At 41.2% G+C, this 25,663-nt stretch overlaps 3 protein-coding genes across 7 annotated transcripts in view; 2 read left to right on the top strand and 1 right to left on the bottom strand.

Annotated features, from left to right (window-relative positions):
- Positions 1-770: 770 nt before the first annotated feature.
- Positions 771-25,663, top strand: part of BCO2 (beta-carotene oxygenase 2) — a 36,954-nt gene continuing 12,061 nt past the window's right edge. The window contains exons 1-4 of one of the 4 annotated variants that reach the window (XM_057432057.1): positions 771-901; positions 979-1,083; positions 3,079-3,223; positions 5,062-5,390. In XM_057432057.1, the coding sequence (XP_057288040.1) occupies positions 844-901; positions 979-1,083; positions 3,079-3,223; positions 5,062-5,227 (474 nt within the window). In that variant the 5' untranslated portion in view covers positions 771-843 and the 3' untranslated portion in view covers positions 5,228-5,390. Of the gene's footprint in view, positions 902-978; positions 1,084-3,078; positions 3,224-5,061; positions 5,391-20,466; positions 20,745-21,765; positions 21,904-25,663 lie in introns of those variants that run through there. The other 3 variants (XM_057432055.1, XM_057432053.1, XM_057432054.1) reach the window with 3 other exon arrangements.
- Positions 7,183-15,790, bottom strand: IL18 (interleukin 18). The gene is made up of 9 exons (XM_057431989.1): positions 15,755-15,790; positions 15,344-15,504; positions 12,813-12,948; positions 12,318-12,552; positions 10,073-10,150; positions 9,217-9,225; positions 8,567-8,704; positions 7,708-7,853; positions 7,183-7,578 (listed from the first exon to the last, which is right to left on the bottom strand). Exons 1-9 carry the CDS (start codon positions 15,788-15,790, stop codon positions 7,363-7,365), a joined length of 1,155 nt encoding a protein of 384 aa, XP_057287972.1. The 3' UTR covers positions 7,183-7,362.
- Positions 15,732-17,260, top strand: TEX12 (testis expressed 12). 2 transcript variants are annotated; one of them, XM_057432073.1, is made up of 5 exons: positions 15,732-15,852; positions 15,948-16,013; positions 16,495-16,606; positions 16,713-16,764; positions 17,019-17,260. In XM_057432073.1, exons 2-5 carry the CDS (start codon positions 15,954-15,956, stop codon positions 17,176-17,178), a joined length of 384 nt encoding a protein of 127 aa, XP_057288056.1. In that variant the 5' UTR covers positions 15,732-15,852; positions 15,948-15,953; the 3' UTR covers positions 17,179-17,260. The 2 variants fall into 2 exon arrangements, with proteins under 2 accessions (XP_057288056.1, XP_057288057.1); XM_057432074.1 differs by having other exon boundaries at positions 15,841-15,865; positions 17,034-17,260.

Here is a 25,663-nt window from a genome sequence, read left to right as displayed (position 1 = left end):
CAGCTGAACAGCCAAGCCTTTTAACAAAATAAACAAATCTAGACATGTTTGATGCTTTTGTCATTGTTTTGGAGTAAATCCTGGGGACCAAGCACAGGCCTGAGAAGTGTAGGTGGTACTTGTGTCTTCCCTGTGCCGTGTTTCTGCTTCAGCAGACCAAGTGGCTGTGGAAGACTTGGAGGAAGTAAAGTAAGGAAGGCTGGACTGGAAATTAGCCATCTGGGAAAATGTACAGCGCTGATGTGATTGTTGTGTCAGTGACCAAGCACAGCTCCAGCTTTAGTCTACACCTAAACAAGTACAAAATAGGGTCAGTGCCCCTAGGTCCTGCTTGCTGTTCCCCTTTTTCACTTCCAAGTGACGAGACAGTCTCTGCATGTCACTGCCTGCTAGTTAACACCGAAGACTTGGAGAAAGCAGTACTGCAGAGTCAGTTTGCTTTCAATTCTTTTATCGTAGTCACTTTCTGGTCAGTCACGCAATACCAGTGCAGGAGCTTTCTGTACATCATGGGCGATGTCCCAGAAGGTGTTTATTTCGCGTAGCTTCCCTCGTACGAGTATTTTCCATTAGCCAGCCTGCAGGTGAGGAGCGCCTCGGTTCGCTGTGGCCACTGCTGTGGGTGTGAAGGTACAACCAAGCATCTCCGCAGCGCGCCCGCTGCCCAGGCCGCGGATGCCCGGAGGCCAAAGGCGCGACTCCCGTCCCGGCTGTTGGAGGGACGTGGTTTCCGCACCTCTGACCGCGCGGTGTTCACCATCCGCCCGCCCGGAAGCGGAAGTGTCGCGGCCACGGAGCGGCTTCCGTCTCCGGAGCGCGGTGCCCTTGGGCTGGCTGGGGACGATGGCGGCTCTGGTGCTGCTGCGGGCGGGGCTGGCGGGGCCCCGCGGCTCCCACATGGGTGAGTGCCGGCCCGCGGGCCCGCGCCTGCCGCCCCTGCGCCCCGCCTGACCCTCCCCGTCCCCGTTGTCTCCGTAGCTCTCCTCGGGAGGACCCTTGCCCGCCGCCCCGCCGTCCTAGCGGCCGTCACCGATCGGAGCGTTCCGGCCCGGCAGAGCCACACTTCCCCCCAGCAGGGCCACGGTACGTCAGGTGTGTGGGTTTGTCCGCGGGGGAAGGGGGGGAGGGTGTCACATCTTCTCCGCGGCCGTTATTCACCAGTCCTCAGTTCAGCAGTTCTCATGTGCCCGTTACACCCATGTCTGGGCTTGCCGGTTCTTTGAGTCAGGTCGGAGATTTTAAATGGCAAGTGTGAGTAACCAAGGGCAGAAAAACCCGACCCATGGCGCAGTTTTCCTTGGGTCAGGTAGGGTTACTGGTGTTACCAGAATGTGTTGGCATCGCCTCCGACAGTACTGTTTTCAGTCTGTTGATTTGCTCTCTGCCCAGGTCTGATTTAAAACAAGGTATATGTGACGCTGTAGTGCTTGGACTTGAAACTGACCTATGCAGTGTCAGTATCAAGCACGTGAATGCTGCAAGTTCTTAAGCAGGAGATACTAACTGAATGTTAAAAGTAAATCTCTGCTTATAACAAAGATGACTTTTTTTTTTTTTTTTTGAGTGTGGAAAAAAAAGATTGAAAGATTTTAAAAGAAAACAGAAGGTTTAACATTTACTGTTCAGTAGCAGCAATAATGTGTAAACCCTGCAATTGTGACTTCTCTTTTGAACAGCAGAGTTTCTGATCCACTGAGGTTAATTCTGAGAAGTATAATGTGCAGGCAGAGAGTAGTTCTTACTTTGTTTTTTTCTCTCTCCATGTGTTAAGACACCACAGAGATGGTGAAAGATAACTGTGCCAAGACTAGCTTCCGGTCTGCCAGCTGCGCAGTTAAGCATGAGAAATGTTATGAGCAGAGGTTAAGGATATTTTGTAGCCTTTATAATGCAACTTGGAAGTGGAAGAGATGAAGAAACGCTTGTAATTGGCTTAAACAGAACTAAGCCATTTCCTTTATTTCTATTCTGGACTTCATATTAACCACAGACTTCCTGCATGTGCTGTGAAGTGTTTTCAGCCAAAAGCTTGCAGGCTGCCTAGGTCCCTTTCATGTTTTGTTTCAGGTCCTTTGCTTTCCTTTTCTTGTCACTTTTCTAAATACCCTGTCTTTGCAAAACCCAAGAAAGGCATTTGCATTTTGGTTTAGATGGATAGGTAATATCTGTGTGTTAGGTAAGCACCTGGGGGGGTATTTTGTTATAAGGGTAATTTCACAGAGTCAGTTCTTGATGTTTTTAGCCTGGGCTGATGGTTCATTCTGGTTCTAAGTATTGCTTCTGATGCTGGGGTTTTGGTTTGCCCTAGAAACTTGTAGATGTTTTGGGTTTTATTTATCTTCCCCCCCCCCGTAGTATCTGCATGCTTCTGAAAATTAAGAGTTGATCACAGAGCTCCCTAACTGGCATTTCTATTTCTGGAGTTATCTATTACATGGTTCGAATTGTAGCTAGTGTCATTGGAGGACTGAAATCCTTCAGGCTACTTCTAGGCCATATATCACTGTGATGGTCCCAGAAGTTTAATCTGCTGTTTACAGTTTAAAATAGCACTATTGGTTCTTGGGCGGACCTGTTGCACAGAGCTATCATGATATGCCTTTCACTGGAATTTGCAGTTGTGTCTGTCAGGTTCTGAAAGCTATTTCTCAAAGAGTGAGAGCAGTAAATAGTGTGTAATAGTAAGGAAATTCACTAGACAAAAAGGCGTTGTCTTCAGAGATGCTTCTTTCCTGTGATGGTAGACTTGAACTTAGTCCTGAACTGCAGGTTGTGAAACTAGGACTGGTGCTTGTTTTGACTTTCCATGTTGACCTTCTATTCTTTTGTACTAAAAGAAGCTTCTGTTTTTTAACAGCAGCCAAGAGAGGAGTGTTTGACCTTTTTGACATGCTAAAAGATATATATACATCCTATAGCAGTAATTCAAAGTCACCTAGGTGTTGCTTGGATGAAAGGTTAGTAATCAGATGAGAGAAGATGCCTAGTTGTGTGGTGCTGATCAGGATGAGGAGTCTGGTTTTAAGGTTACAGCACTTTGAACAGGAGCTCTGCACTGAAAAATACCTCTTCTTGCAGGCAGTTCCAAGGCTGCGTCTTTGCACTGGACAGGTGAGCGAGCTGTCAGTGTCCTCTTGCTGGGTCTCCTTCCTGCAGCCTACCTGTATCCTGGACCAGCCATGGACTATTCACTGGCTGCAGCCCTTACTCTCCATGGCCACTGGTAAGCACAATAGGTTCTTCAGAATTAAGAGTAAAGTCTGATAGTCAGGATGACTCCTTAAATCTTAAATCTGTATATGACAGTAGGTCTACTGGCTCATTTCCTGATCTAGTGTAAAATACCTTACTCTCCAAAGTTCTGCGACAGTCATGGTCTTTGACAAGACTAGTCATACCTTGGTCTTCCTTTGCCACTCTTCCTCTCAGTCAGAAGGGAGGATAGACATTACTAAAAAGAAATCCATAAATATTCTTTAGTGTTCTGCACAGCGTCTTACTTAAGAGGGCTTCCTTGCCACTGGCTCTGTAGAATCTTGACGTTTTTATCTTGTAGAAGCTCACCTAAAGGTGTTACTATGTAGGAAAATTCTCTTCTCCTTTCATAGGGCTAGAATATCTTTAAAAGGTAATGCGTGCCATGAATGTTATTGCCTTACAGGTCAGATAATCCTTATAGCTGAACAGAAACTGCAGAGGAGTATTGTGTATATTTCTGAGGTGTCTTCTTTCACCTGTTGCTACCTTTTTGCTTAGGAAATCTTGTCCTAAATTATTGTCCTGGGTTGGAAATAGTGCTTTAGGTATTTAGGTGGTTATCAGTCCAAACACTAACCTATGAGTAGACTTACTCAAGATACCTGAGCCATATTTATCTTGTACCATTTTTTGTAAAGCCTCACTTATTGTGTGTCTACTGCACATCAGCTGTTTCTCACTAATTCTCTTCCTTGTCCTTGGGGACACTGGTCTTTTCCCATGAGGGCTTTTGTGAATTAATGAGTGTGTTGTAAAGTCACAGACCACTTTTTCTGAAAAGTCTTAGCATGGCTCAGTCTTATTCTGCCATATAAAGAACTTATGAAAATCCCTTATCAACAGTACAGTTGAAGGGCAGCTTGTGAATCCTGAGTTGACTGTGATGTATTTATCCACCCTTTTGAATGCTTGAAGTGTGGGTAAGGGCTGGTCACTCATGACCTTATTCTACTGTCCAGTTGTAAAAATAGCTGTAGTAGTTTGGGAGTAGTTGCCTTTCTACCGCTTCCACATCAGGCTTCTGTTCTGTGTATCTAGGGGTTCCTTGTGACTCTTTTCTTGCTTTTGACTGTTTATGGTCTTAGAACCCCATCTAAGTGAAACTGAACTCAGTGTTCACTTGCACTGACATCTGCTGCAGCAGGACTTTGAATTTTACTACATCACTAGTGTGTTTTCTTTATCTGTGGGACACAAGTCCTTCACCTTCAGGTCAGACCAAGGCAAAATCTTAGGAAAAAAATTGTTGCATTAGATATGGATCTCTTTTTAACCAGGTTGACATCTGTCATTGCACAAAGCAAACAGAATTGTCATTTTGTACAATAGAACTTGTACAAAATTGTACAAGAGAGCTACTGTGTTAGTTTAATAGCATCCTCTGTCTTCCTGTTGCTGGATAGCCTAAACCTGGATGAGAGTTCACTTGTAGTCCGTCAGATGTCGAAAAAAAAGTCAAAGTATCCTGATTTTTTTGGTTGCAACTATTTTTTAATCTAAATACACATCCTGGAGTCTTCTGTGTATTTGTGACAATGGCTGGTCCTAGAAGAACACCTTGCTGATGAAGAGGGATGTTTCCTTTGGTTTCTTTTCTTCAGTCCTTGGAAGTCTGATAATGTTCCCAGTGTTTCTTGGAGGCAAATTCTACAGATTCTGTTATCTGAAAGAGCTGTGTTTCCTCAGTATCATTAAGAAACCTCTGAGCCAACATGTATATTTTTTAAAGTAGAATAATGGAGTGAATTTCATTAAGGAATGTGCTTTCCTGATTTCATCTTTTTTCTTCTTATTGTTCTGTAGGGGTCTTGGACAGGTTATAACTGACTACGTCCATGGAGATACACCTATTAAACTGGCCAATACGGGTCTGTATGTACTGTCGGCCATTACCTTTGCTGGCCTCTGCTACTTTAACTATCATGATGTTGGTATCTGCAAGGCTGTTGCTATGCTGTGGAGCCTCTAAGAAGTGATGAAGTCCCTGACAGACATGATTGTTCACTGCTGCCTCTGCTTCATCATATTTCTATCAACGTGTTTAATGCGAAACAAGTCGATAACCAGGGATCCATAGTATGTACATACTGCAGTAAGTTCAGAACTAGACTTTTAGAAATAAATATCCAACAGCAGTAAAGATGTTAGAAAAGAAAAAGTAAATTTAAAGTGGATGAACTCCAGGCGAGAGCGAGTTGATTTAAGCTGCACTGTAGATTGGGAGGGATCAGTGGCAGACTTACATAGCTGAAGCTAACTTTCCTTGTAATGGCAGTTCTAATGAGTGTTTTTCTAAAACAACTCTTGTTTGGTTTCCTACTTTGTAAAATTAACTTGGCTTGTGGAAAATTAAACTGTTATTTCTGACATCACAACTGAACTGTATGTAAGGCACACTGTAACTCTTTGGACCCTGAGAGTTCATACAGAAAAGGGAATATTTTTTTCTTAATCCATACAATAAAAAATTTACAGAAATTGTGTCTGCTTCTGAACGTTTTTTGCTACTTTTGGGTTACTTAAAATGTTTTCTCTGCAGATAGTTATTTCCTTTCTTTCTCCTAAAATCAATTTCAAATACTAAATCATATTGTTACCTTACTGCTCATACTGCCACTCCGAATTACTTCATTTCGATGTTATAAAACAAAACACAGGTGACTTAGTACAACCTTAATGTCCATTAGAAAATACAAAATTGACTTAGAAAAAAATACTTTTGCAGATTAATGTTACGAGGTATAAAACAGCTTGGGGCTTTCATAGTTTCCCAGGAATGTGTGTGTTCATCTACAGCAGTTGGAGGAGGTTTATTTTCTAGATAAACACTGGTACACATTTTCCTGTGTGACTGAAAAGACACCTTTCTGCTTGACCTGAAACTGACAAAGTGTTCTTTTCTATGTCTTTATGTTTTAGAGAATTTAAGGGGGGGAAATGGTATTCTGGGTTTTAACTTCTCAATCTTTTTTGACTTTCGCAGTAGTAAGAAGAGATTAACTGTTTCCACATTCTCATGGGACTTCTGTGGTTCTCTGAATAGTAAGAGGAAATGTGGTGTTACTGTCAGTCTGATTATGCAATAAACAGAATTAATTACTGTTTGGATTCTGCAAGACTTTCTGATTTGAGTTTTTTTTGTTTTCGTTTAATTTGGTTTGGAATTGTTATTTATGTGTTTTCTTAGGTAACCATGGGAAATAGCATGCAGGTGGCCACTTTTGCTAATCTTGTGATCAGAATTGAGGTGGTTGCTTCTGTTTGATGTGGTCTGATTTAGATAGCAATGGTAACACTCTTTTGTCATAGGAAGATGCACATGTATGAGTCACGGGTAAGTAGCTCTGTACAGTCTGAGCATGTATTGTAGAAAGCATTTGACATTTACTCTTTTGAGACCAAATACAAGATGCATCTGTATGTGGTATTGTGGACAATGTCTGTTTCATGTCATTTCATCACTAACCTATAATTCATTGTTAACTTTTATGTAAGTCCCCTTACATAAATGCATTTTTTCCTTTGCCCCTCTGAGGACATCCTTATTAGAACTTTAATTGTTCAGGTAAGTATTTTTAAGCAAAGACTTCCAGTAAGTTAAAAGTTGTTTCTGCTTCAGTTGAAGGTGAGAATGTCACCACTGTGTAACTGGGATTGATGAAGATGCTCAGGAAATAATCTGGATATAAAAGAGTGTTCATTGGCCAGGTGCATGTTCTTCATATGAAATCTTATTTTAAGTGGTTTTCTCTCCCTCCCCAAAATAGGTTTACCTCATCTATGAGTCACCTAATTAAAAAGCTGTTTGGTCAACAAGTGGTTAAGGGTTGAGGGATCAAACCATACAGGACTATACAGGCATGCATATTCTTGTTTCCTCCATGTGTAATACTCTTCTGACTGGAAAACATTCTGCTGCTTTTTGCAAGTATTTGAGTCTGTTTTGCTTTGCAAGATACTTGTTTTTGTACTGACTTATGGTAGGGAAAAACATAAAACTGGCTTGCCTCAGATAAGGAAATAATATTTCTTTAATAAAAAGCCAGAATATATTTTAAGACTGTTACAGTATGTCATAGGTTATGACTTTCATTCTGATTGAAGTTAGAAACTTATCTTCATGGTTTCATCCACTTCATCTTCTCTTGACAGCTTTTTCAGAATTAATTTTCTTAAGTAGCCTTCTTTCTCAAAGGCCAAGAACATTCCTTGTTCTAATGAGTATTCAAACTTAAATGCTCTGGAGCTGCAAGATGTAAATGTCTTTTTGAAAAAGATTATGTTACTTTCACCAGGAATGTCTTTGGGAACTTCTCCTTCCTGAGGAAGAAAAAGGGAATGGGTTAGTCCCAGCACAAGACCTGAGCAGTTTTGTTTCAGTTCACTGATGTTTGAATTCTTCATTTTGCCTACCTACGTGTACAGAATGTATGGAAAGATGATACTTACTCTAAATCGAATTGTCATTTTTCCACATTCCTTCTCACAACACATGTAATAACTTTTATCTTCTACCTGGATGCTGAATGCAACAGGCATCCCTGCTGAAGGTGTAGTAGTTTTGTAATAGTGAATGTTGAAGTGCATTCCCTTGCCTAAATAGAAATTGTTTATTATTAACAGTTTGCTCAGGAGAGAGTGGCAACAACTTAACTGTGTTATGTCTTACCGTTTCACTGTCAACTGGTGTCTTCTCAGGATACTTTTCTGTCAGGAGAGCCAAAACTGAATTTTTTACACTGCTGGTAGCATATATTTGAGTTTCTGCAGTCATTCAATAACCGAGATTTTGGATTTGTAAGAAGGCATGTGAACTTGCCAGCCAGCACGGCTAGGATGTTCAGACCCTCTTACGTGCATGCATAAAGTGAAAATTAGATTTGTAAATAGTCATCTGTAAATCAGATTATATCTGTATATGTATGTTCAGCAAATACAGTTCTGAATTGCTGAGCTTCCTCCCCACCCCGAAGTCAAAGCCAAAACCACAAGTATTGTGTTTACTGTAAGAAGAAAGTAAGAGCTTTCAGTGCTCTACTTAGTCTGTTTAAACCTAAAATTGTTTCTGGATTATTTTTTTTTTTTTTGTTATCCAACATATACCTCCCCGCCAAAAAAAAAAAAGACATTAAAAGCTTAGTTTGTGATCACACTTAACCAAAAAATCAGCTCTCTTAGCTTTATTCTTTGAAATGACTTTTAAGTCTTTACTCTCTCACCATTGAGTTAGTGAGCGCTAAGAACAAAAGCACATCTAGAATAAAGCCGCAGTGCAACAGTTATAGTAAGTATTTGAAAAATAGTCTACCAGATTTCATCTCCTGATCTGTCACGTCTTCAAAAGCTGCCATGTTTAAATCTGGTCGAACCACAAGCAACTGGCTATTTACATTTCGAAGGACTCGGTGGAGAGTTTTTTCCTTACAGAGGGCATCGCACTCCAGCCCTGTACAAATGTTAAGGGAAGAGGGTCAAATATTTTATCTGAGGAGACTACCTCAGTTCTTAACAGTGTGCTATAGGCTTAATCTTGTCATTAAAATACGAGGTGAAACAAGTTCTTAGAATGGCAATCTCAAACAAAACTGAGGCCATGTCATTCTTCCTACCTCTGGCTTTTCAGAAGGATTTCCCAGAATACAGCAGACTGTATATATATATATATATATATATATTTACAAGCAAGAGAAGCTACCATATCTGTTAATGAGAGTTCAGAAGCAACAGTTCTCTCACCCCACAATTAGAATTGCATTATAAAGGTCCTTCTGTACCTTAGGAAGAAATAAAGGAACTTTGGCTTCAAAAGGAGACTGCGAGCTGTAGTGCTCACTTTTACAGTAGCCATTATCAGTTTGAAAACTTGCTCTCTCAGGCACAGTAAACATTTATGGGTTAGTAAGTGTAAGCAGGTTAGTTCACATAAAATTGATAAGTTAATAAAAGCTTTCATCTTACCATCATCATCTTGGTTCCAAGTGAGCAATGAAAAAAAGGAAAGAAAAAACACCATTAACTTCTGCCCCCACAAAAGAAACCGTTCTACCCAGTTTTGTTCTGCAAGACTGGCAGCCAGCCACCTACACATTTCCAGTTGTACTCCCCATTATCACTAACTCACCAAGCTGAGCTGTTCTAACTACAGAGTGCATTTAATTTGTGAGTGTAACAAACAGGGTGATGAAACCACCAGTCATTTGAGAACTGGAGTTACCACCAACCAAGAGGTATGCAGAATGTTTTAGGGTTACTTAAGGGTGAGCAGCTCAGGTCAGTTTAAGCCTATAACCAAGGAATAAATGGTATATAAATTTTTGGTTTTGTCAGCACCTTTAAGTGAGCAAAAGGACAAGAAACAATCATTGCAAATGGCTTTTAAAGAAGAGACTGTTTTCTAACTAACTGTATCGTATGAGATAGGAAGTCACCACTTCTTCCAGGTCCACCCCACAGTATTGCAACCCTTCTGAGTGTCCTTTACAGGAACTTACTCTATGAAGCACCAGATATTCCGCTGACTCAGGTACTTGGCTAGGAGTATTTCAGACGGACCTGTTAACACACTGGGACAACTGTCTGAAACTCAAATTCTTTTTGAAGTGAACAACCTGGCTCCATAATCTAAGAATTCTTCTTCTAAGTGGGTGGGGATTGAAAGTGCTTTGAGGATCGCTTGGGTAACAAGGGGGGAAAAAACAGGATTCCACAAAAACAGGGATGCCACCCCAAGGAAAGGACTGAATTGTGTATCAGGTTTTAATCTTCCATGCAGAAAGAAGACAGCGTGTCCCTCCCAGCAGTGGGTAGTAATTACCTGCAAAATAAAGGCAGAAATTTTCTCCAAGTTGTACTGCACACACAGTCTCTTCGTTCATCTTCACTCTACAAAAACATATGGAGAGGATTCAGTTAAGACAATGCTTCTTAATCTATAAAGCAAGGGACTTCTTGAGCCAGTTCTCTTCTAGTGCACAATACTACAATAGAGCTGGCATGTTTCACTGCCTGTTAAATTGCTTTTTCAAATAATTGGTCTCCTGTTGCTTTTGCCATTTTTCAGAATAACCTAGAGCATCCTTCAGGTTCTGTTATTTTACAACACTTTTAATTCTTACACGATGTTACACAGGAGTAAATAATAACTCACTACCATTTTCTCTTTCTATGAGAATGATAATGTGTAGCTCCATGAACATACTTTGTCAAATCAGTTATTTTCTCTTGTGTCTGGAGAAGTTGTCTTACTATTGCACAGTCATTTGATTTTCTGTTTCTAATTTTCAAATGGGAAAGTAACTAAAACTGGATTAAGCACCCTGTTACTGACCATTAAGCAATAAAAGTTGTATTAAACTTATACAGACTCATCTTTACGGGTTCCCTCCATAAAACACAGAACTTCCAAAAAACCCCTAACTTAGTCCACCTTAGACTGCTCCTTGGAAAGGCCTGTGTTTTTTGTATCTGGAACTGGAATTCTTCCTATAGAAGAATACCTGTATTGACTAGAATTGAACAGTAAAGTCTGGTATTTCAGCAACTGTATTGCCGTTGGGATGGTTGCCACTGGAAGGAGTAATTCTAAGAAATAAGCACTCAATTAGTTTTATTTTAAAACTGATAGTGATTGTGATGATGTAATCTTCAACATTAAAAATAGCATCTCCTACCTGTAAAGAAAAATTATAAGAATTATAATATGAAAGAGAAAGATGCAGCAAAGAATTTAGTTCTTCTCTGGCGGTAAACAGTTCTAAAATGTCCTATGCCACTAATTTTGTGAAATGCAGGTTGCACTTCCTGTTTCCTTTAGTCTGTATCTTAGTAAGTTTTTTGTTCGTTTTCCTAAAATGCTTTCTGCGTATGGGTGTTCTTCCCTGGTTTATTTATGTTTTTAGAAATAAAGGCATTTTCGTAAGTAGTCTAGACTAGGAAGTACTTCATTCAGTCCTACTAACTGGCAAGGCGTTCTTTCCCCTTGTACTAGCCACAGAAATAATAACTGTAATAGCTCTTAAACTGTTAAAGCTAGCTAAACAATGGGAAGATCTGTGTCCAGCACTGGGATATTATTGTGCAAAGCTTACTTCCAAGGCTCTTTTTCACTATTTGGAAAAGACTTACTGTACAGAACAAGGAACAATGCCAACTTAAATAAAAAAGCACTCTTCAACCTTAGGGACTGGGGTAGGGAATCACAGTGATTTGTTTCCTTGTCCCTCTAGTAGAGCACTTTGAAGAATGTATTGAGAGTGCTTTTTTCTCATCCTATTTTTATATGGTCTATAGTTCTAGATGGTCTGTGCAGAACAGGTTCATAGCAGAGGACTGCATCTTTGTTTCCAAACATGCATACTGAAGCCTTTGAAATTAAATATAGCATTATCATAACAGTGCATGCCTCATATCTAGTGAAGTGAACCAATTAGTGTAGGATTACTTTGTCCTAGACTGCAGAGGAGAAGACATAGGCAGGACTTACCAATGCATGATTAAAGGAGAAGGTGGCCCTTGGTTTAAGTGCGGGAAACATAAACCGACCAAACTTCTTCCCCCGATGTGTAGTAAAAGACGGTTACATCTTTTACCAAGCGCGTTTGTAAGCTAAACAGGAGCTTTTAGCTGACTGTTCGAGGGACTCTGTAATAACTTGCCCCGCAGGGAAGAAAAGGAGCCGGGCCGCCCTCCGCTCGGCGCCTGTGTTGGAGCGGAGCCCATCAGGGGTGCCAGCCCAAGGGGAGGGTCAAGGCTCTGCCGCTTGCTGCAGCCACAAGAAAGGAACAGTTGCCGATCCCACACAGTAGTGTTGTTCATTAGTAGCAAGTGATTTAGGATTATCTCCTCCCTCGCTGAGCGGCGCACCCTGCACAGGGAGGCAGCAGCGCACAACCCTCTCCGCCCGATGCGCTTAATCGCGGGATGCGGCGCTCTGCCCGGGCGGGGCTGCTCCCAGAGTTTTGAGCTGAGGGCTAGGAGCCGGCTCCCGAACAGAGTTCCCCCTTCCTACCCCTGCCGCTGCACCGCTGGGGCGAAGGCAGAGGAGCAGCGGTGATCCTTACCTCGCTCCTCGGCGGGCTGCGGCTGAAGGATGCGAGACGGAAGGGAGAGCGCTGCCGGAGGAGGGGCGGGGACCGCCGGCGCCTGCTCCCGCAGCCGGAGCCCACCCTTTTGGCGATCCCGGCCCGTTCCTCCCTCTCGTTCCCTCGGGCGACAGAGCCAAAAGCCGCTCGGCTGGGTGTCCCGCACGGTCGGGACAGTAAGGCTTTGCCCAGGCAAGCGTCGCTGCCGTGTCACCTTCACGAGTTCATACGAACGGGGAGGAAACAGATCTCTGCTCTGTTAGAGCGGTCTAGTGAGGGGGATTTTGTGGCGGCTTGCAACACGATGCGACAAAATAAGCCGACCGAACAAACTGCAGGGAAAATTTTGGACTCTTTCCCCAGATATCTGTCTACGTCTGCAGTTATTCTGCAGCACTTCCCCTGCTGGGTGGAGAAAGCAAATCATGCACATCGTGAGGTTACGAAGGAAGCTTTTTGCGACTTTTAGCTCACACAGATGTCGACAGAGGACACGTTTCTACACCAGCGGATTGCAGCCGGCTCGCTTGGTCCATAAAGTCTCTGGGAGCCAGACAACCGGGTACTAGCCGTCAGGACATAGACTTCCTCTTTTCCCCGCACTTGCAAACTGCTCGTAAACATTGGGTCCCGTTGGGGGAAACCCGTTTAGCATTGAAAACACATAGCGTATATCTAGCTCTCCATAAGAACACCACCAAAGAATATACCATTGGTATCTGCTGGAAGACCCTCAAATTGTTTTCCCTCCCTTTATATGTAAGTAGCTGCAAGGGAGGAATTTAGGTTCCTCTCAGGGAAACAGACAACCAAAATCTGTGCCACGTAGTTGAAACACCATTAATAGATAGGTCCTATTTTATCAGCTGTAAGTTGTTTCCCAGACATATATTAATTGCAAATAAATAAAACGGCAATAGGTGTTGCTCTCAATTGCTGCAGCTCTGTGATGTTTTTTGGAAGTAAGTCCTGCAGTTGGTGTTTGTGGAGTGCTTAATGCAGTAAATATTGCTGTAATGGCAAACTGTGTAGTGATGGGACAACTAGGGCCATGAAGTACCAGGTAGATCAACTCGGGAATGAATAACCGACCAATGTTTTGTATCATTTGTAAACCTTGGCAGTGTTAACTAGAAGCTTGGTGCATCCATTTTCTGTTTATCATGTTGATTAGCAAGGCATTAGGGCATTCAACCGTGTAGCTCAATGGGCAAATTGAAGAGTCTCAAGTTTTAATACTGGGCTGTGGGAAAAAAAAAATCAAACAAAAAACAACCCCTCTCAAACTGCTCAACCAAGATAAAACCTAAGACCATAAGATGTTTTCTCACCTGTCTGCGCACCTACTACTGTCGCTGGGGACAGAGGGGAGGTTTAATACATACCTGTAGGGAATGTATTACTGTCAGTAGGATAAATCCAGGGAGGTAATTTTGAGGTCTAAGGTACGTCTTTCAAGGTCACCTGAACTAATAATCTTCCATATAAAAGTACTGTACATTGTACTAATAACTGGATTTAAGGCTGCTCTAACCACAAGGAGCATTGTATTTCACTGACATGTTCAGACAAAAAATGTGTGCTGCAGAAATTTGTCTTCTTTCTTTAAAGCTCCTGAGAGAAACTAATGAAAATTATTCAGAAGAATGAAAAACCAAAAACCAAAACACCCCAGAGAAATCCAGGAACAGAGTAAAACCTCCTGTTTATGAGAGATAAGCAAAGAACAGTACATTTATGGCAGCTATTGCTTCCAGATAAGAAATCTATATTGCTATTTACAGACACCCACTTACACTGAATTTCAGCCAGCAATATTACATCATCCCCTTTCAGCTTCCTGTTTTGTTACATGGCATTCAGTACACGTGTGGAGTTGTGTTTACTTAAACCTGTATACCAGAGAGATATAAAAATCTGATTTAAACACCTAGATCTAGCTGATTTCAATATGCAACAACTGTAATCCTACCATTCCTTTTGGCACTTTATTTTAATGGTTAGTTCTGATGGGGAAGTGTGGGGGGAAATCCTTCTAAATTTAACTGGCCTCTGGCTCTGGTCTCCCATTTCTGTGCTTTTTCTTGAGAGCTGTTTCGTAACAAATAGTTCCTTCCTGTGAAGTACAATCAAATTGCCTCTTGGTCTTTCTGAACTAAAAAAGCGGCCTCAGACCTAATATAACATACGGTATTAACATAAATATCTATACAATTGTTGAGAATGAAATGAACTTGGCCATGGCAGCATACTGTTTCTACTCTGGGGAAGTATTTAGGTCTTGTTCTTTTAGTGGTTTAATTTCTTGTCCTGAGTTTTGACTTTCAGAGCCTGTCTGGGTAGCGTATGTAACGTTAAGGCCCTTTCTGCTCTTAAAACCAGAAATTAAAGTTGAAAAACAAAACCGAGAGGATTTTGGAAAAGTAATAACTTGATATAGCATTTACTATTTTTGGCTGACAACATGAAGTGTAATACTGGAAGAGCTCACCAGAATCACTGGGTTTAGTTTCTTCCTGTTGTAAGCAAGCCACCTCATCGTGTAATCTGACTCAGTCATTTCTTGGAGAAACCAAATACAGTTTACTTACAGAAGTGAAGCACGGCATAAGGAAAACAAAGTCTTATTTTCCATTGCTTAGAGAAAAAAAAAAAGTAGATCTTGGCAGTTGTCTAATTTTAGTGACAGTAGTCTTTCATATTTTGCTAATTGATGGCTTGCCTTTTGAAACGGAGCCATTCACTGTCATCCCGAAACGTTCCAGTGATTCACATTGTGAACCGGGCACAGATGCTTTAAAGACGATATACGACTGGAACTGAGTGGACAGGGCAACACTTTAGCCACAGGCAGTCTCATGCTTTAACGTCTAGCTGGGGATGGAAAGCTTCTTCCTGGGACCTCTGCATCAGGAAGCGTTTTAGCGGGGGAGCCTTGTTCTCCTCCGCTGGCCTTCCCGGCTGCCCGACCCCCTGCAGAAGCAGCCTACGCGGCCTGCACCCACCCTCCCCGGCAGCCGCCCCGAGCACAGCGGGGCCGCAGGCGGCCGGGGCCCGGCGCCAGGGCGGGCTCCAGTTGCCTCAGCGGCCGGGGCAGCGCCGCGGGACGCGTGGGGAAGGCATCGCCCGCAACTGGCCCGCCGCGGCCGCCCTGCCGCGCGCCGGCCTTTAACGGCCGCGAGGACCGTTAACCGTGAGGAGAGAGGTCCGGGGAGGGGGGGGAGGCTTCCGCGGCGGAGGGGGTGCCCCCATGTACTTAAGGGCGGCGGGTACTGAGGAAGCATAGGGAGAACAGGGAAGGAGGGACGGGCTGCTTTTAAACTAGGCAGAATCGGCCTTCGCAGCCCGAGGCCGACCTTGAGCACCCTTCAGCACCCTTGGGAGCGCCTTGGCCCAGGCCAGCCTGGTGCTCGGACCCGCTTGTCTTCGGCGCTGATCGGTTCTCTCGCCATGCTTGGAGGCTCTACCTGCCTCCAGTGAGGAGGATAGCTCTGTTGCAGAGGAGCTTAAAGAGGTGCTGGTTACAGGTTTTATGCATTTTTATGTAGATATGATTTCCAGACGCACAACATAACCACTTACCAAATACAACGTTGTACTTCTGACGAGGCAACGATGACAAGCAACACTCAAAAGCCTGATGAGAGTAGAAGTAAACGTAAAAAAGAGATGGAGGTGAGCCGTGCTGTGTGAGGGAGGGAGGATCTGGACCACTTTCTGGCCCCAGGGCAGCAGTACAACATCCCCAGTACCATGGCCTTCACTGGCATTACAATGGGTTCCTCTCACCGTGAGAGAGGGCAAAGAGCTCCATGTCCGTTTATGTAGGTCAGCAGAAACACATACGACTTTCTTGTGTAAGGAAGCCATACAGTTTCTCTTAGTGTTTGAAGAGCAGTGAAATCGGGCATGCAGTGCAACACTGCTATGCAGGACTTAATGGAGAATAAACTTCTGAAGTACAGCAGCTTTTACTGCCCAAGCTGGCACTTCCCACCCACTCCCACAGACGCTGTGCCTCTTCATGATGCACGGTGTCTGAAAACAGCCTTTCAGGGTCCTTTTATTTTAACTCAGTTAAACTCTACCTGTGCTGATCTTGTTTTAAATCCTAGAACCTGTATTTTATTTTATTTTTTTTGTGCTCTATTATTAGAATGAAGTTTCAGAAAATCCTGAGTTGTCTTCCCTTGACAAAACAGATTTGGCTCTTTCGGAGGGCTCACAGTCCCTTTGCAAACCTGAACAACTGGAGAAAGTTTTAAATGGTGACGTATAAAATATGCTGAAAGTAACTATGTGGTTACCTTATTTAATGCTGAGATGAGAATTCATGCAAAGGTTTAAATAAAATTACTTTTTTTCTTTTAACAGAGATGAACAAGGAAATTACAAACTTGTTATCAAAATATGCTCACATTTTAAGGCAAGTTGACTGTCCTATTTGTACAGCACTTTTCTAATTTCTCTAGATAAGATTGATTACTGTGGCTGCAGTTTAGAGAAATTAGCACTGAAAACCATCAAACAGATTTTGACAGAAAAATGCTGGTTTCTGTTACAACTGAGAACTAATTTGGATGGAAACCGAGTATTGATCGGCAACGCATTTTTAAGAAAAGCATAAAAGCACTTCTAGGAATTGAGAATGTTAATGGCATTAACTGATTTTAACTACAGATTTTTTCAATTAAGTGAGAGAGCAGCGATGGATGCTTCTTATGTGCAAGAACTTGATGGAATCTTAAAAGAAGCGAGGACCATAGAAAACCACTTAAAACAGAAACGGGAGAGTCTGAAACAGAGATTCACTGTGATTGCAAATACTCTGCAAAGCTAAATGGAGTTTGTCAGACAGCAGAAATGCAGAGCAAAATTTGTAGTATATTTTATGTATTAAAATATAAACTATGATGAGTGCTGTGATGTGTGTTTCGTAAATGTCTTAGGTAAATATTTCCAGCAGTTCAGGAAACTTTCAACAACTTGAACAGCAATTTAAATAAGTAGATTCAACACATAGGGTAATGGTAATGAGTATAAGACAATACTAAATATCCATTTTAAATCCTATGGCTCCAAGGGATTCTACACATTAAACCATCTTTCCTTACTTGTTGATCCTTTGCTTAGGTTGTCCCTGTGATTCTATTACTAGACAATAGTGGAAGCATTTGAAAATGAAAGCAGAATAAATTTTGCATCGCTTGGCTTTAAGGCTGTGGAATTTCAATACACCTGAATTCGGGAGCAGCCATGGTATTTCTAATGTCACTACTAAGGATGTTTTTTTCTTTTATTGTCACAACCACTCTTGCTCTAGAATATAGTGTAGAAACACTTCTACGAAACATATAATTTTGTGATGTAAGCAGAACAGGACTTCAGATTATTTTATATTAGCAATTTTCTGTGGGTTTTTTGTTTGCTTTTTTTTTGTGTTTGGTTTTATCTTTCTACTTTAGAAACTGTTTTGGTGCTAAAATCTTAGTAGAATGTACTTGCAGCCTTATTTCCATTTTGTCTCCATATATAAATAAATTCCAAAAAATCATCTAGAAATAGGGAAACTCTATTAAGAATACTACTCTGGGAAATGTATAAAGAAGTATAAAGTCTTAATGTGAAAATATATTTTAATACTTCTAGAGATTTCAACTGAAATCAAAGCACATCAACAAAACTTTGCTGGTAATGTCAATAAATAACTAGATAATCTTAAAATAATCTCAAATTACACTGCCCTTTTATTTTGTTATTTAAATACATCAGTATTGTTTGCAGTATATCCAATTTATTTAAGGAGGCTTCTGGAGTTTTTGTGAGCACTTTTTCTTTCTTGTCATTTGACTCTGTTAATAAAGATGAAACATAAAATGTACAAAGCATAATTAGTACAAATTTTGAGGCTAATGTAATAAAGAAAAGTGCTGGATAGTCCTGTTGCTAGCATAAGATATATTTATATCTTTACCCCAGTACTGTGTATTAATTTTCTGTTTAAATTATTTCAGACTTAATCCTTCATTCCCCCTTTTTATTACATAAAAGCCACAAACAAATGTGCTACCTGACAAACTGATAGTATTTAAAGCAATTAAGGAGAGAAACTGACATCTAGGGTGAGATTTTCCTAGGTATTTAGATGCCTAAAGATGCAGATATGTACTTAGTAGGATTTTCAAAGTGCCTAAGCATGTAAGCGCCTTAGATGCTTAGGAATTTTTGAAAATCCTGTAAGGTGCCTATCTGCATCTTTAGCATCTAAAGACTTTCAGAAAAATCACCTCACTAATCTACACCATATTTTCCAGTCTCTTCCTTTTTCCTAATAATCACATCTCATCTTGTAATCAGTCTTGGTAATGCTCTTTAAAAGCAGAAAGTGGGAGAAAAATATTTTGGAAGTTAAATTTTCTAGAATATTTTGCTAAGTTTTTCTAAAATCTGTGATCATCTATAATGATGACAAAAAGCCATTTTAAATTGTTATCTATGAAGTGTCTCAATTTAGAAATTTACCTGTAATTATTTACATAAGTCTTTAAAGGAAAAATACATGAATTTCATGACCATTAAATGTCTGCCTGTTGTCAGAGTCAGAAGCCGGCTACATTTTATCTGTTTGTGCTTGTGAAAATTATGCAATATATCACCAGTATTTAGATAACTTAGATTTAGTTTATTACCTACTATATCCCAGTTGAAAACCTTCAGTTCTTGTATGAAGTATTATTAAGAAGCAGAACTTAGAAAACTAGTGGGTGACATAAACTAAGTTTCTTCCCTTAGGGCATCAAGACGGTACAGACATACAGGGTTACTCTTGCAGCAGTTTGCTCCATTTAAAAACTTCATAAAATGCAATAAAATTTACTAAAACTATACTTCCTAGAAGAATGAAGAACTGCTTAGTCTGGCATGCAAGTTGTTGACCGTTTGTCTACCCTGCTAATGATGTTTCTGCACTGATTGCTTCTCTTGGGTATTTTGATATGTCTTGGGAGAAACATACCGAATTTTGTACTCTCTCCTGATGTGAAACTAGAAGTTCGTTCTGAGGAATGAGTACACATGAAATCAAACTGTCACCAATGCCATCAGTATCCGCTTTCCAGTTTTACTGAAGGAGGTTTGAACAGAAAATTAATTGGCTTTAAAGCTGCCAAATCTGATCAGCAAAGCTCAGCTGGTCACTATGTTTTCTTTAAGCCTTTCCTCTGGGTCTTTAAGCTGCAGTGCCTTAGTAAGTTAACAAGAACGTCTAAGATGACAGATCAGTAGCAGAATATAAACGGATTTTTCTAAAAAAAATGTGGAAACACCTTAAACAAAGTTCTGACCCTCTTGAAGTCAAGGGAACTTTTGGCAGTGAGTCTTCTGCATGTCTGACCTTGCTGTCAATACTTCCACAGCGTGGAAAGTGTAAATTATGAAAGCCCAATACTCAGTTCCTCTCATTGCTCTTCTATTATTTAAAAGCTAGAAATTGAAAATAGCAGATAATGCAGAGACTGCTTAGGTACGCAGCAAAGAGAATTCTTCCATGAGAAAATGCTAATTGTGACTTTTTTACTTAAGGCAAAACTGCCTTTTGGCATAGATATAGGAATGTGGGTCATAACAGAAAAAGACCAAACTGAGTAGGTAATAGATATGTTTAAGGCTCATGACCTTCTGTCTAGAACTCAGGAGAGTTCAATTTTGCTACTTGCAGCATCTTTCTCTTTCAATGGTATTTGAAAACCTTGATGATGAAGGAAGCATTTGAAAAGGGCAGAGTGGGTGTTTTACATCATGATGGTGAATAACCAGAAAAAAAAGGAGGGCAAAGAATCATGGATCAATCAGCCTATCTCCCAGTAGAGACTCTGAAGTAAATTTCTTAACGATGACTTTATAATCACCTGCCTTGAAGCCTTGTTACCTCAGTACAAGAATACATCACCTCTTCTCACCTTTCTTCCAAATTCTCAAGTTACAGCTGGCAAATAGCATTATTTTTCCAGCAATGGTAATGCCTTTGCACTTCATCAACACACCTGGGCCAGCTGCTGAGAGGGTCTAGGGCTGCTGAGCTGCTTCGGCTGGAGGCAGGTCTCCCCTATGCCCTGCGACTGCCTCGCCCAGCTGTAGCAGTGCAGTGCGGTCAGACTTGTTCATCCTGCCCTGCTAGGGAAGCTATTCCCGGCTTTTATTCTGAAATGATGATGTCAGGAAGCTCTTCAACCGATCCATCAGTGCTGGCTGCACACTATCATCCTGGCGCGGTACCCTTGCATGACCATCTCCGATCGATGCTTTCTTCTGAGCGGAATATGTTTTCCAAAATCCTTTTGTCTGCCACCAGCCTCCTGCTTGCTATATTGCGGCATTTCCTCTGCTCTTTGATGCAATTCATTCCAGGTAAAATGCATTAATAAACAAATTGTTCTATTCCATCATCTTGGGAAGGGGGTTTCCGATGCTGTTGAGACCTGCTGCTGACACAGGTTGTTTAGAGCAATTTAATTTCTATTGATCAGAAATGCAAAGGAAGCAATTTGAAGTGTTAGGTAAGAACTAGGATTTCTCTGTTATTTGTCGAAAAGATAAGCAGGAGAGGAGGAGCAAGTATATTGCACAGATTTTTTCGGATTACTAGCAGATTTTGATGGTTTAGAGCTGGAAAACCAGTAAGCAGCAGATTCTCTCTGCAAGGGAGCGTGCTGTGAGACATGTAGGCGGAGACATGTGAAAGGGAGAGGATTGTTTAGAGCATCAGCATTACTGAAGCTTTGATCTGAACATACAAGTGGGAAACTTCTCCAAGGGATTTTGTGTCACCATTAAACTCTGAAGTTTCTGCCGTCATTGTATCATTGCACAAATCGAGCAGTCTTTTTTTGTTTGTTTGTCTAATAGTGATACCTACTATCATAAAATAGAAATCAATAGAGATCATGACTTAATTCACCAGAATCTCTGCTTTTTGATGGTGGGCATATTGTTTTCCACCCCTAGAGAATCAAAAGGATTGCTCTGGGGTATCCAAAGAGCTGAAAGGGTCTTAAATCTGCCTTGCTCTGAACACAGAATACATCCATAGACACACAAAAAAAAAAACAACAAAAAACCCCAAAACACCTGCAAAAAAGGTTCACAGCACGTTTCTAGGACAATTGTCCCAAGGACTTGATGGTGTAAATCAATATTTAACAAAAAACCTACACTTTTTCATGTCAGCAAAACAGAACACCCTGGAAGTGTAGAACCTATTTCTATAGGTGTCTCTGGAAAATCAACAGATATTTTGTATGCAAGAGTATGCACAGTTCACAGTTGCTTTTCTCTCTTCGCTCCCTTTGACAAGTCTTTCTCCATTCCTTTTCTCCATTTCTTTCCCGTGTTTTCTGTCACTTCTTTCATGTGCTGCTTTGCCTGTTAGCAAGGAACTGGGTGGCTGACTCCCTGACACTGGGAAATCAACAAGCTACATGGAACAAGGAGTCAGGTACGGAGACTTCCCAGCAGACACAAGGCAAGTGCAATAACTTCAGTTCAGAAATCAGTGTGGGACACTCAGGTAAGCTGAGGGGTTCAAGTCTGGTGAAGGCAAAGGATGAAGGCTAGAGTCTGAGATGGCAGGTTGTAATATTGTGCTGATTTTCAGGTATTATGCTCAAGCAAATACAGTAAGCCCCATTGGGACTGCAGTGCCTTTGATTTATTGCTTACTTACTTCTTCTCTTTTGGAGTGCAGCCAGAACAGTCAGTATTTTATTTTCTCTAATTAAATGTTAATTTAAATGCAGCTCAAGATGAAAAATCAGTCTGTCTTCTGTCTTTTGCAGAGACTTGTGTCTTCTTCTACTGATCAGACAAGGGGTAATGGCTTTAAAGAGGGTAGGTTTAGATTAGACATTAGGAAGAAGCTCTTCCCTGTGAGGGTGGTGGGGCCCTGGCAAAGGCTGCCCAGAGAAGCTGTGGTGCCCCATGCCTGGCAGTGTTCAAGGCCAGGTTGGACACAGGGGCTTGGAGCAAGCTGCTCTAGTGGAAGGTGTCCCTGCCCATGGCAGGCAGGTTGGAACAGGAAGAACTTTCAGGTCCCTTCCAACACAAACCATTGTATGATCCTATGATTTTGGGGTAGGTGGATATTAAAATAAGCTAAGCTTTACAGCTGCGCTCTTATCTGAAGGTGGTACACGTATTACAATTGCTCGTGAACAGTGCAATCCAGTTGGAAGTATTTGTGTTCCATCTGCTCAGTGCATTTTGAAGTAGATGCAGTTAAATGTAGCAGGTTTTAGTATTAAGATATGATTGAATTTCGAGTGTAAACTTTGTTCAGGTTTTTTTCTGATAGGGAAGAAGTGTAGGATGTGCAGCTGTGATGTTTGGGTGGCTTTTTTCCTTTTCTTTTAAACACAGCTATGATGACTCACAGACTAGCACCAAAATTCTTTCCTTTGATGTGCTTATTCTGTATTGTATAATCCTGCATATGTATTGCAGCAGCTTGATTTTTTGAAATGAATGCAAGACTTTTCTGTGCTGTCAGGGGAATGTGTGTTGTCCAGCCCTTCTGCTCTTGCCTCCACATGCCTGAGTTGTTTGCTGCTGCTGATCAAGTCTCAGTATGTTGCAGAGATAATGATTCCTCAAAGAAAAAAAGGCCAGGTTGCATAAAGTCCCTGCAAAGGACCTGTCTGACCACGTCTGCCCAACCAGCCTTGTAGCTGGTCTAATTGGAGATGATGGTCACTAAGGAACTTCCTGACAACACCTTGTTTCCAGATCGGATAAAGTGATCTACAGTACTGAGGCATTTTTTATGTAATGCAAGTAAAAGACACATTTTTTGTGTTGTGTCAGGTTTAGAGGAGGTCATTGCTTACTTTTGCCTTCTGTTTCTTGTCCTGAATCTCTTCAGAACAAACTCACCAGAGCAAACGTGGAGTTTTTTTCCCCTTGCACCCCTCTCCTCCTGGCTTTTCAAAATTGTCCTAGAAAAATTGGTTTGACTCATGTGATTTGATTACATCAAATCATCACGATTTGATTACATTTTGTATGCATTACTGTCAGGATCTTCAGCTGATTTGAGTTCCCAGAAGGAAAGCTAGAAAGATATGTGTGTTTCTTTCTCTCTGGTCTGATAGGACAGGATATTAACTTACACATTCTTGTTGTATACAGCCTGTTCTCAGACATTTTCTTGACTATGTCTTGAATGGAATTCTAAGTAGATAAATTCTAACTAGATCAGATTTCAGGAAGGATTACTAAGTTGATCATGTGAATGGCAAGGTGATCACAGGAGAAGAAAATGAAAAGAACTTAGCTTGCTTAGCTTAGGAAGTGATATGATTCCTTACTCTAAGTACATGTGGTAAACACCACATGAGAGGGAGAACTACTACCACAGCCATATAACAGTGCTGACAGAAGAACAAGGGGGACAAATTGTCTTATAAATAAAGTCCATATGTAAAATCAAAGGATTTTTCTAGTAATCTGGGCAATAAACAGCCTTCCCAAGAGGGGATAAGTGTGAGGAAACATAGTAACTTTTAAGATAGAATTCATATATATGGCTTTCTGGGACAGCAACTGGGATGAGATGACCCATTTCTGTTCAGGCTCTTCTCTGAAGTGTATCTTTCTAAATTCCCACATATAATCACACTGCTTTCCAGAAGTTTCAGTGCAGTACTGTCCTTGGTCACGCCACCTTTGTTTCTGCTTGGATGCAAAAATACCTCCTTAGGGATACATTGCTTTCTTTTTTTCCCCTGAATATTTTACATCCTTACAAACTGGAGCTTGGAATAGTAAAGCTGCATTTCTGCAAATACTGATGGCAGTCACTAAACCTGCCAGGTGCTTGTTGCTATGAAAAGCTTCCTTATGTCTAAGGAAAAACTCTGAAGTACTAATGGTGGGATCAGATTGAGTGCTTCATATAGGATTTAATCAGAACTTAATTGAATTTTAAGAGGGAGAGGATGTTGGTGGTTTGAGGTTAATTGCGTTAAGCCCTGCAGTCTGAATTCCTTATCTAGCTGACTTACAATATTAGAGACCTAAAGAAGGATTTGAGGATTGGCAAGCCAGAGAACTACATTGAAGGGATCTTGCAATTTACCCTCCTGCATGCCTAACACCCATTCTGTCTGTGGCTGTTCTAAAGAAGCACCCTTAGAAAAATGCTGTCTGCCAACTCAGTTCTTTTGCAGATATTCTCCTGTCTGAAATAACTATTTCCCTCTGTACATGCGAAAGTATCATTTCAGAGGCTCACAGGTAAATTGTACAGCAGCTTCACTTAATCATGTGGATTAAAGAACGCAGGCTAGAAGGAGTGGTGAAAGTGACTAGTGTAACCAAAAGAAATTGCTACATCAAAAAATCAGAATGAAGTTCAGTATCGGTCTGGACTCTGTTTAATGTGTGGTGTTGTCTGCACTAGACCTGGTTCAGGAATGGATTTCTTTATGCCATACTGTCTTTTTTCATCAGTGTTTCATTTACACCTGTATCTTCATAAGTTCTAGGTTAGTTCAGGGCTCAGCAGCCTTACAGTGAGGATGGAGCAGTGTAGCAAAGCCACACCACTGACCTGTGGACATGAAACCTGTGTTAGGTGAGGAGGTGATAGCATTGGGAGGGAAGTCAACAACCTGCGTATTTTCTAGGTAAATCCACCTCTGCAGCTAAATGGATTGCTAAAACAATCCTTGTGTTGATGAGGCTTTGCAAGCCAGGCTACTGGAGCCAATAACTAACTGTGTGCTGTTAGCACACAGCATTCCAATCAGTTCATGCTTTCCTGATGCTTTTGTCCTGTAACTATGCCTAATAAGGGGGATATTGCATTCAAACAAAAGGCTCCATCAGAAGTTGTCCTTTTCTCATGACAGCTTTTACTTACCAAGGAAAGCTGTTTAATCTGTTTTCTCCTGTCCTATAAATGTATTTCAGCTCAGTTTCATTTGTGTTCTTCCTGACCTCCTTTGTAATACCAAGGTGAAGTTAGAAGGTGTTTTAGAATGCAGATTTTTTTATCTGAGGTGTGCGCAGCTCTGCCTTGCTTTTGGCAGCATTGTGAACATGCACTGCTTTACAGGATGGCCACTTACACCAGTCCTCTTGTGGCTTTGGTCTGCAAGGGTAAGACTAGCTCCTTTCTGTCACTTCTTTCAGCAGACTGCTTGTCAGAAATCATTGGGAGATTACTTTTAGGGCTCCCCCTCAACATTACTCTGTGTATTATCCTAGCTTGGAACAGATTTCTTTTTGAAACCTCACAGATTCTTATAATAAATCTTCATTTATTACTT

This window comes from Pezoporus wallicus, unplaced genomic scaffold, assembly GCF_028554395.1.
Source record: "Pezoporus wallicus isolate ANWC-B61680 ecotype Strahan unplaced genomic scaffold, APGP_CSIRO_Pwel_v1 scaffold_8769, whole genome shotgun sequence".
In the NCBI taxonomy this organism is placed as follows: Eukaryota; Metazoa; Chordata; class Aves; order Psittaciformes; family Psittacidae; genus Pezoporus; species Pezoporus wallicus.
Note: the sequence above shows the minus strand (reverse complement) of the source record. Positions and strands in the feature narration are given on the sequence as shown.

Bases quoted from the DNA above. Each gene is read 5' to 3' on its own strand.
- IL18 (XM_057431989.1), bottom strand. From the start codon at position 15,790: ATGGCGAGAGAACCGATCAGCGCCGAAGACAAGCGG. The intron at 10,151-12,317 runs GTAAGGATCACC...TCCTCTCCATAT, and splicing joins GCAGCCCGCCGAGGAGCGAG to GTTTTTGTAGAGTGAAGATG. The intron at 7,579-7,707 runs GTAAGTATCATC...TTTCTTCCTCAG, and splicing joins AAATGACAATTCGATTTAGA to GAAGGAGAAGTTCCCAAAGA.
- TEX12 (XM_057432073.1), top strand. From the start codon at position 15,954: ATGACAAGCAACACTCAAAAGCCTGATGAGAGTAGAAGTAAACGTAAA. The intron at 16,014-16,494 runs GTGAGCCGTGCT...CTCTATTATTAG, and splicing joins AACGTAAAAAAGAGATGGAG to AATGAAGTTTCAGAAAATCC. The intron at 16,765-17,018 runs GCAAGTTGACTG...TTTTAACTACAG, and splicing joins AAATATGCTCACATTTTAAG to ATTTTTTCAATTAAGTGAGA.